An 11651-nucleotide genomic window follows, 5' to 3' on the forward strand; every position below is an offset into this window, starting at 1 on the left:
TAATGCAAAAGAGATGCAATGCATGATGATTTAGAACCATTTTCACAAAGTCCATCCCAAAAATTTCACAAAAACTCCATTAATTTTGAAAAATCCCAAAGTTTATCAAAAATCCCAAAAGTTAGGTCAAAAGATATGAAATGCATGAGAAAAAGGGAGAAATCAACATACCAAATGAAGAAAAAATGATCTTTAGGCCAAAAACACTCTTGGGAAAGAAGTTTGAGGTGAGAGAGAGAGGTTTTAGGAGGTGAAGAGTCAACAGAAGTCGAGAGAGACCGAGAAAAATGAACCTGAGATCGCGCGGATCCTATATATAGAACCTTTTAAATCTCGACAGATTGAGAGGTGTCAAGAGGTGTTGAGGTTTAAACTTCGACAGTTGCATCTATCAAGCAGATATCCAGAGGTGTCCATAGCAAAAAAAGGCTTGATGGATTGAGGAGCTATCGAGCATCTATCGAGAAGACATAAACTTTCTCGATGGATCGAGGAGCTATTGAGCAACTATCGAGATTGCGATAAAAAGAAGCTGAAGAGCTTGATAGATAGCCTAGCTGTTAAGAGGTGTCGAGAAGTTGTCGAAATTGCTTAAAAACAGTTTTTCAAAAAGAGAAAAACACAAACATGAATGCAATTAAACATGTAACTCAACCAAGTATCCAAACAACATTTTAATCTCTCAAAAACATATCTCATCAAGAAAAATGTTAAACACATAGATCCCAAAACACACACACACACACACACACAAAACAAGTCTAACCAATTTTATATTTCAAAAACAAGTTAAGACAATTTAGTGAGCATACATTAACACATGTATTCCTTGTGGTGGCCAAATCACATTATACTTACACATGTATCAAAAGCAGCAAATAATATTACGTGTTATGTGTGAAAACATCACAAGATTGCATAAGTGTCTACATGTTATGACGATTTGAGATATGAGAAAATCACTTTAACTCACACACAATCAGAACTGTTTGATGGGACTATCACCTTGAGGTAATCTCTATAACCTCTCATCATCTCTAGAAACAGCTTGCATCATATATAAAGCTTTTAATCTTTTTCTTTTATTTTTCTTTGCAAATTTTTCTTTTAAGCAATCATGCATGGATATAAGTACATGATAAGTAAGATAGAAATAGATGTCATTTCATGATTGGGGGCAAAGTTTATTTATTCCTTTCTCTTAATTTTCTATCCTTCCCTCAAAAAGAGTGATAGAGTTTAGTACAAAATATCACTTAACTTACTCATCAAAACAGAGCAAAAGCTCACTTGCTAGTTGTGCATAGAGATGTCATCTAAGTTAAAAAAAAGTTTAGAAAACTTTGTTTCAATGCTCAAGGTACACAGACTAATGTACAAAACACACACTGTTTTTGTATTTTTCATTTTTATTTTTTTATTGTAATGAAAAAAAAAAAAAAAAAAAAGCAAAACTAAAAAATAAACAAACAAAACAATGCATAAAACTAGACTAGCTCAAAATATGAAAACAAAACACACAAGTAATGCGGAAACAAAAACTAGAAGGGGAGAGAGAGAAAAAGTGACTAAATCACTTGGAGCCTTTTTCCTTCCACACCTTGGAAGAACCTTTATGTTTAGCAAACCCTTGATCCAGTGGTAAGGAAGAAAAATTGAAATCGTTCAAGTTCAAAAGGAACATGAGGGCTTTGAGAAGATCTCCAAGAGGAGCAAAGGAGGATGGAAACCAATTTTGGTTTCCCGATGAGATCATACTGTAACTTTGTTAAGTGGCTAACCACTTGTAGCAATTAGGTTGAGTATGCTCAGCTACTCCATAATGATGACAGAGATGCTGCTTCTTCTATTTAAACTTTTGAGTGTTTCCCTTCTTAGCCCTAGGGTTCTTAATCTCTTTCTTATAAAGCTTAGGGGGTGCTCCTAAGATAGATTTACCTTTGTCTACGATCTTACTAGCTAACACATTTTTCACATCATTGTTCTTAGATTCAACATTATTAGTAGGAGAAACAAAAACAGTAGTACTAGTAGAAGCAATACTAGGAGAAGAGAAATCATACCCTAAACTAGTTCGATCGGAAGCAGATTTCTAAAGACTAAGCATCTCGTCAAGCTTTACACTTGAGATCCTCTCTAGTTAAGCTCTAACTTGGAACAATTCTACCTTAAGCTTCTTGGCCTTCTCAGCCAAGAAATTATTCTCAAATCTCAGTGCTCCAATGGTTTGATTGGCTTTATCAAACTTTGTGGAAATTTCTTCTCGTTCAAGCTCCACTTCACTGAGCTTCTTGGTGGCCAACCTATACAACTTCTTATGTTTTTCCCAGACCTTGTATAATTTTGCATAGGCTATGTGGATGTCATCTTGTTCATCCATCTTCTCAAATTTAGACTCCACTAAGTCTTCTTCTTCATCCACATCTTCAACAATCCCTTCAGTAGGATTTACAGTGGTAGTGAAGGTATTTAGGATTCTATCATCCCCATTGTGGGAATCATATTCAGGCTTGGTGTCGTTCAAAGTAGCAACAAGTGTCTTGCTTTTCCCAATGATCTTGAGATATGTAGGGCATTCTTGTTTCATGTGTCTGAAGCCTTGACACCCAAAGCATTTTGGTCCTGAGGGAACAGTGTACTAACCACCATCTCTAGCATCCTTCTTTTCTTTGTCCTGGTTCTTGAACTGAGACGAGCTAGACTACTTATGGTCTTTGTCAAATCTTTTAGAATTGGCATTCTTCATAAACATTTTGAATTACTGAGTGGTATAGGATTTCATCTTAGAATCTTCATCGTCTGAAGACTCATCAGTGTCACTACTCTTGGCCTTCAATGCCATGCTCTTTCCATTACTAGATTTCCCTATCCTTGTCAAACCCAACTTATAGGTCTGCAAATTGCCAACCAATTCTGTCAAAGGAATTTTGTCAATATCCTTCGATTCCTTAATTGTGGTGATCTTGGCATGAAATATCTCGGGTAGAGATCTAAGCACCTTTCTAACAATCTTGGGTTTGAGAATAGTTTCCCTAAGATTAAAGACTTAGTTCACTATGTCCTTGAGCTTGGCATAGAACTCATCGAATGACTTATCCTCCTCCATCTTAATCTCTTCGAAGCTAGTAGTAAGCCTCTAAAGCTTCAAATCCTTAACAGACTTAGTTCCTTCATAGGTTGTCTAGAGGATGGTCCATGCTTCTTTCACAGTTTCAGTTAAGGATATCTTTTTGAACTCCTCATTTGTAACCGCATTGAATATTGCATTCAATGCCCTACTATTGAAAATTTGATGCCTTAACAGACACAATGATTTGTTTATGAATGGGGAAAACCTACACGGCGAAAACCCTACCGGGTGATTTTAATGTCACCACTCTCGAGAATTCACTATTATTACAACAAGTGGTTACAAGTAAAGGAATCCTAGTACGCAGCTTACTCACCAACTTGAAAAAGATGTTAGCTGCAAAGTTCTTCAGTTCATTAACACGATGAAGATCATTAAGCTCCTTAGTTACAAAACTCTACGCTGTATAAACACAGCAACTTCTTGAAGAGAAATATGAACTAGGGCATATGTCTTTGATTCACAATATTCTTGTGAAAAACTTCTTCACTTGTTTCTTGGACAGACTTGCATGGTTTTAACACTTGAACTTGAAACCTTGTTTCTTGAAATATTAAACACATCCTAGATCTACCCAATTACAAGTAAAGTGCGTTTTGTCAAAGGATTAGCCAATTCTATATTGTCATATATTTCTAACATAATTCACATATGTCCTAACAAAAAATTTTCCCATTTAATCACACATGGTATCAGTAGATGGGTTCATAGCTTTAATTTTTTCACCAAGACCAATTTCACATCCTACAAGCTAGAGGGGATCAAGGCTCTAAGGAATGTCAAGATCAAGTGGGATTTTCTCCTTGCTGTCATGAAGTTCTGGGATACTGAAGACCATGTATTCCAGTTTAACACTATTGAACTTTGTCCCACAATCGAAGAATTTTTTGCTATTTTGGGTTATGAGCCTAGCAAAAAATATGTAGCAGTTTCTTGTGATCCCAAACATAGGGAGATCTTATCTAATGCTCTAAGGCTTTCTACTTCAATTACCAGTAGCATGATTGAAGGCCACATGGTTAATCTTCGTGCAATTGTTACAAGACTCATTGATAAACGTACTCATGGTCTATTTGACAACATGCAAAAAAAATTTGGCTTAGCTCTTTGCTTCATGGAGAATTCTTACTTTGCTCTGGAAAACCTGGCTTTATGGATGCTCGAGCCATAGGTATTGTGAGTCAAGTTAAGGATGGTGATAATCCTACTTCTTTGATCTTGGCAGAAACTCTTTTAGGGCTAAACTCTGTATCTCTTGGTGGAGAATCACTACAATTTCTTGGGAGTCCCTTAACTTTGCAGATGTGGTTGATGGAAAAACTGAACATGATTGCTACACCCACTGTTGCTAATTATGGTCCTAGTAATTTCCATTGTAGGGCTATTCTCAAGACCAAGTGTTAGACTGAAAGTAACTAGGTGAAATTTCTAAACAAGAAATCCAGTATCTCAATTCGATGGGATTGTTATTGGTGGAAGTGCCCACCTCCTTTGTTGCAATCTCCAAGATTAGATCACATCTTCTTAGTTAGATTAAGGAGGTCAACTTTCTATAAGGCTAATAGACTCTTGAGATAATTTTAGTATGAGCAGGGAATGCCTGGTGGTAGAGGAAGAAAACATTTTACTCCTGTGGACACAACTCCTACTTCTGTAAGGAATATGCTGTTGGGGTTGGACATGGCTGACCGAGTGGATCAATCTTGTGTTAAGGTTCACTTTCACAAGATAATGGTGGAATATTCTAACTGCATGGTGATCAAGGTTATGGATAAGGAGGCTAACATGGCTTCCATGAAAAAGCAGTTTCTTAAAGATAACCAAGACAACCACAGGGATAACAACTGTGAGTTCAAAAGGAGAGACAAGGATGACGAAGTACCTACCACAGATGGAACCAACGAACAACCAAAGAAAAAAAATACTGAAGAAAAAATTACTCTTACTTTTTGCTTTGAACATGTTTATTTTAAAAGTTAGTTTGAAAATTTTAGTTTTAGGAATTATTTAGGACTTTCAAGTTTAGGGTTTGGTTTATTTATTTTTATTTTTATTTTTTTTAGGGCTTGGTTTAGGGTTTGGATTTAAAATTTATGTAATGGCATGGTTTGATGGAATGATTAAATTTTGGCAAAAAATTTCTTTTCTTTTGTATTTGAAGGGTAAATGGTGGGTTTGGGTAAGTTGTGACCGGACCAATATGGTTTCCAACATACCTCCTTGGCAAAAGGATTAAGTCATCACATAATTCATTTTATTTTCCTTAACTTTTGCCTAGGCCACCCTTTCGGGTTTTCAACCTAGCAGGCTCTCTCACCTTTTTTTTTTTTACTCTCATTTTGCGTAGATCACCATTTCACACCATTTCGGGTTTTAAACATACCCTACCCCCCCCCCCCCTTTTTGCCAAACCTAGGAAAGAAAATAACATAATCTACAACCACATCAAATGCAGTATTTTTAGACTACCATTTCGGATGTGGTATTTCTTTAATTAATCCATATTGGTCAACTTTGTAAAAGGTTTTGCATCTAAGTCCATCAACCTTACTACTCCCCTAGAGTATATCTGTTTGACGATAAAGGACCTGCCCAATTTTGCTTGAATTTACCATTTGTTTCCTCTATCGAGGCTCAAATCTCCTTCAGCACTAAATCTCCTATCTTCAAATCTCTAGCTCTTACTTTCTTGTCAAAGGCTTTTCTAAGTCTCATTTGGTTACTTGAATGTGATACAAGGCCTTAAGTCTCTCTTCATCCATTATGCATAATTGGTCATATCTACTTTGCAACTAATCTACCTTAGGGATTTCACTCTCCAATACTGTTCTCAATGAATGAACACCCATTTCAATGTGAAGGTCTACCTCCTTCCCATACACCAATGAATAAGAAGTGGCTCATATGGATGACCGAATTGATGTCTTATTCCCCCTAAAGTACATAAGGTAACTATAGATGCAAATCCTTGTAGTTCTTTGTGCTTTTCTTCAAAATTTTCCCTATGTTCTTGTTTGCAGCCTCAATTGCTCCATTAGCTTAAGGATAGTAAGGTGAGGATTTATGGTGCTGAATATTAAACTGTCGAAGTAGCTTCTCCGTTTCTCCCTTGAAATGCAGCCTATTGTCTGAGATAATTTAATGCGGTACCCCATATCTGCAAATGATATTAGTCTAAATAAATTGAGCAACTTTCTTTGAATTCAAAATCTTATATGAGGTAGCTTCCACCCAATTAGTAAAGTAATCAATAGCAACAAGTATAAATTCATGGTGATTTGATGTCGTTGAGTGAATTTTCCCAATAATATTTATCCCTCATGTGGAGAATGGCCAAGGTGAAGTCATGGTATGTAATGGCATTGGCAGCATGTGCTTCAGATCTCTATGGACTTGGCACTAATGACATTTTCGAACATGAACTATGTTGTCTGCTTCTATAGTAGTCCAATAATAACCTTGTCTCATTACCTTTCATGACAGCATGTATGCATTCATATGTGGCCCATAACTTGACTCATAAACCTTTTCGATTATTTGCTATTATTCCTTGGCAATAATGCAAAGGAGATGAACTCCATTATACAATCTTCTGTATAGCCTTTCATCACAAATAATGTAATTAGTGGACAACCTACTGATAGTCAATTGGTCATTCTTGTTTGCAGACTTCAAGTATGTCCCATTCTTGAGGTATTGTAAGATATCTGAATACCACTCACCTTCCCTATTCATTTCTTCGTCTCCTTCTATTGACATACAATAAGTCGGCTCTTCTTTTTGTTCCACCACTATCGGTCGAGCTTCGTCTTCCTTAGGCTCATCCATCATGGATGCCATTGTTACTAAGGAATCTATAATCTGATTCTACATTTTTGGCACATACTGAATCATATCGAATTTCCATGCTAACTTCTAAAGACATTCATGATGACACATTAGCTTTTGTTCCTTAATCTTCCATCTATTCTGAATTTGAGAAATTATCAAGGCTGAATCACCATATACTTCTAACTTTTTCACTCCAAGACCTAAGGCTGCTTGTAACCCCATAATGCAAGCCTCATATTCAGTGGCATTATTAGTGGCAGGAAAGTCAAGCCTACCAAAGAATGGGATATGTGTCCCTTTTGGAGAAATTAGGAGAACTCCAATGCCACTTCCATTCTGATTAATTGCTCCATCAAAATACATCTTCCATGATTCTAACTCTATCCCCATGATATCCTCATCTATAAAGTCCCATTGGATTTCTTTAGCTTTTTCAGGTGAACAATAGGCTAAGTGATCAGCAATTGCTCTTCCCTTTACAGTCTTCTAAGTCACATATTTGATATCAAATTCTAACAAAAGCAGAACCTATTTAGCTATCTTCCCATCTTGCATCAACTTCTCCATTAGATATTTCGAAGATCCATTATTGTAATCAACAAGACCTTGAAAAAAAGCATGTAATGACTGATTTTTCGGTTAGCCCATATAAGCACTATTCATGTCTTCTCAAGTGGTGAATACTTCTCTTCATAAGCTAACATCTTCTTGCTAATATAATAAATTGCATTCTCTTTTCTTGACACCTCTAGGTATCAAGCAAGCAAAGCCCCCATTGTTGTATCCGTGGTCGTGAAATATAACAATAATGGCTTTTTAGGTACCGGTGGAACCAATATTGGTGGTTTCATCAAATAACTCTTAATCTTCTCAAAGGCTTCTTGACACTGCTCATTCCACACCGTGGAACTTCTTTCTTAAGCAGTTGAAAAAGTGGCTCAAATGTCATGGTGAGCTCGCCTATGAACCTGCTTATATACTGTATCCTCCCTAAAAATCCTGGGATCTCCTTCTCAGTCCTCGGAGGCTTTATCTCCACAATTGCCTTGATCTTGTCAGGATCTACTTCAATTCCCTTCTAACTTACTATAAATCCCAATAGTTTTCCAAACGTCACACTAAAAGTGCATTTTTTTGGATTCAATTGCAACTTATAGAATTGGATTCTCTCAAAGAACTTTCGTAAAGCTAGTATGTGTCCTTCATGGTCTTTAGACTTCACTATCATGTCATCCACATAAACTTCTACTTCTTTGTGTATCAAATCATGCAATAAAGTAGTGGTTGTACACTGGTAAGTGGCACCAGCATTCTTAAGGCCAAATGGCATAACCTTGTAGCATTTGTCCCCCATGGAGTAATGAAGGATGTCTTCTCCATATCTTCTGGAGCCATCTTTATCTGATTGTATCCCAAAAAGTCATCCATGAATGACAGGAAGGCATGTCCTATTGTGTTATCAACTAAGATATCAATATGAGGCAAGGGAAAATATCCTTCGGGCTAACCTTATTAAGGTCTTTGAAGTCTACACACATTCTCACATTCCAATCCTTCTTTGGCACTAGAACCACATTAATAACCATTCTAGGTAGTTGACCACCCTCAAGAATCCCGCATTGTATTGTTTCTCAACTTCTTCTTTAATTTAGAGAGTCCACTCTAGCTTCATCCTTCTTAGTTTCTACTTGACTAGCTTCATGGTAGGGTCTATTGGAATTTAATGTTGCACTATATCTGTGTCAATCTCGGGCATGTCTTCATATGACCATGCAAATACCTCTTTGAATTCCTTCAGTAGTGCAATTAATGCATCTTTCTCAGAAGAGGTTAAGGTGTTACCAATTTGGACCATCTTAGGTTCATCATCAGCTCCCAGGTTAACAGATTAGGTTTCTTCTTTTATAGGTTCTACACACCCTTATTTTAATTCCTCATTATTAAAAGTTTCTTTACTAATTTTTGAAATAAAAACATTCAAAGCCAACAAATAAGCAGAATCAAAAGTCACATTATAAAGAGTAGAGTTCTTAATAGACTCAACAGGAATGGACTCTATAGGAATACGGTCACAAACAAACTCAACAGGAATAACAATACTAGTAGAGATAGACTCAATATGGACAGAGACAATGTTTTTGGCAAGAGTGAGTGGCTCAATGGTCTTGATCTTCTCCAGAGGGTCTTCCATGGGGTGGCGGCTCCCTTCCATGCCCAGTTCTTCAACTCAATTATGGCTTCAACGATGGTAGCTAGCTCCCAGTAAGTCATTTCTTCCCTCAACATCAGTACTCTAGGGTCTTCATCCAATAATTTGTGCCTTCACCATCAACTTCTATATTTGTGGGCTTGTCAAATACATAGACATCCAGGCGCTCTATGTTGTCTATCCACTCCCTAAATAGATCTTATTTTCCTTTGTTGCTTGGGCGGATGTATTGGGGGAAGTATTTTGATTCATTCCCTTCCATTCTCTCTTCTTCACCTTCAAGATTCTCTAGAGTTAAGTTTATGAAACTGTGGATCATTAGCTTTCTGCCCAATGTTGCTAGTCTAGCATCTACATCATCTTCTTCTCAGTGTACGAGGTTAGTAAGCCAAGTTTTAAATTATGGAATGAACCTAAGTCAAGAATCTCTCTACCATGCTTGTCATATCGAGGGCTTGATTTTAAACTGGCATCAATAATGCAACTCCAATCTGAAGGTCGCCCTAAGGGTATTCATCATAATCTTCACCTTTAGTTTCTGCATCCTCCACTACATCTTCATCCTCGGCCTCTACATCATCTCCTACACCTTCATCCTCAGCTTCTACATCATCCTCTATGTCTCCATCATAATAGTCCACATCATCGTCAGAATGGCCTTTATAGAAAGATCCCACATATTCGTCCTCTCTATCACTAGGGGGTTCTCCCCTATCATTGCCACTATCTTGGCTATCATAGTCTTCGCTACTGCTCTTTTCACTATCACTACCATTTCTGTTATTTTCCCCACTATCTCCGCTGACACTACTGTTACTATCACCACTATTATCAGTCTCGTTGTTACTACCTTCATCATCATCATCATCACTAGGGGCTTTTCCCCCTTCATCGTTTTCATCATCTGTTCTTACTTCATATGGGTTTTTCAATGCATGTTGGCAAGCCTCACAATATTATTCTTCTTCTATATTGTAGATAGCATCTCCCAAAAGCGTAGTCATTACATCAGGATCCATGTTATTAGCCCAATCAGTTGGGGCCCAATTTGTACCTTCCTCTTTTAGCTCTAGAAGCTCACTGTCACAATCAAAGAATTACTCAAATCTAGGCACCATTGTTTTTTATTCAAGATTGTACCTTACTTTAGGGAATCCCTAATAGGGCTGACTATCTCCAGCCTTGACAAACATTCCATTCAATGTGGGAGTGTAAGGATTCAAGGGTTTTGGAGGACTGGGAAATCATTTTGCTTTAGCCTTTGCATGATCCATCCTCCTCACTTTCATCTCTAATAATTCATCATCTGTAGGTTTATAACCTAGCCTAAAAGGTGGTGTGGCAGTAGGAATTGTCAAAACTCGAACAGCAGCCCCTTTCTTAGTCTTTCCTGGGTTCATTCCTGGAAAATAACTCATCTTTCTCATCATTTTCACCACAATGTTATTGCTTTAGGGATCGAAGTCCATAGGGATCTTTTCAACCTTTTTGTCTCTTTTCTCAAAACCAAGTGTAAGGTTGAAAGTTATCAACCATCGTATTGGCTTTATTCCGTGCCAATTTGCTTGTAAATTAAGCACTTAGTAACCCTGTATTTAGGTGGGATTATTGTAAGGGTAGTGTGTGAGAAGTTGTGAAGAAAAGCTCAAGTATGTGCAAAGAAGCAGAGCTTCGCGGCTAGGACTCGCGGGTGGCTCGCGATTGCAAGTCGCCAACTTCAAGCACGTGAGATGCACGCAGGGAAGCTAAAGGGTCGCGCCAGCTGTCACACCACAGGACAAAAGTCCCAGGTTGGCCAGGTTGTTACGTCGCGACTTGATTTCGCGACTTGGACAAGCCGCGAGACCAAGCCGCCAATTTACCCTGTTTGGCAAAAATATGTCTCTTCGTATTCTCATACCACCTCACTATATATAGACACTTATACCCACTAAATGTGTAGAGCTTCTGGAGAGAATTTTCTGAGAGAAAACCCTAGAGAAAAACAAGATTTCCTCATCCCCAATCTTCATCTAAGAAACTCTACAAATTCCTCTACTCTCTTCCTCTCCATTGTCATACCCTTGAGAGGTCCTTTACCAAATCCTTATCTCACCACACCCACGTCTGTGAGAAGGTTTATTTGGTGCTGAGGGAAGCAGTTTGGAAGGAACCAATATACATTGGTTGATGCTATGGTCAAGTAGCGAAATCCGGAAAGCTAAAGAAGAAATAGGTTTGGCGCAACCTCGTTAGAGCAAGAAGCTTGGAGGGCTTAGGTACCTGGTAGATTAGGCTTGGAGGGTCTTCTGCTGTTCATGTATCCCAACTACATTCTTTAGTAAATTTTATCACCGCTTGGAGGGCGGCGGAGAGGTTTTACGCCGAGGACTTCGGTTTCCTCTTCGATAACATATCGTGTGTTGTCCGTGTATTTGCATCGTTCTTCCCTTTATCTTTGCCTTATATTTACTGCTGTGGATGTGTTTATATTTGGCTTAG

At 37.8% G+C, this 11651-nt stretch overlaps 1 protein-coding gene across 1 annotated transcript; it reads right to left on the reverse strand.

The window, feature by feature from the left end:
• Positions 1–9673: 9673 nt before the first annotated feature.
• On the reverse strand, positions 9674–10570 carry LOC112003879 (DNA polymerase II subunit B4-like). The gene is made up of 2 exons (XM_024036103.2): positions 10492–10570; positions 9674–10074 (listed from the first exon to the last, which is right to left on the reverse strand). The coding sequence occupies exons 1-2, from the start codon at positions 10568–10570 to the stop codon at positions 9674–9676; spliced, it is 480 nt and encodes a 159-aa protein (XP_023891871.2).
• Between the last annotated feature and the right edge of the window lie 1081 nt (positions 10571–11651).

This window comes from Quercus suber, unplaced genomic scaffold (assembly GCF_002906115.3).
Source record: "Quercus suber isolate HL8 unplaced genomic scaffold, Cork oak 2.0 scaffold_911, whole genome shotgun sequence".
In the NCBI taxonomy this organism is placed as follows: domain Eukaryota; kingdom Viridiplantae; phylum Streptophyta; class Magnoliopsida; order Fagales; family Fagaceae; genus Quercus; species Quercus suber.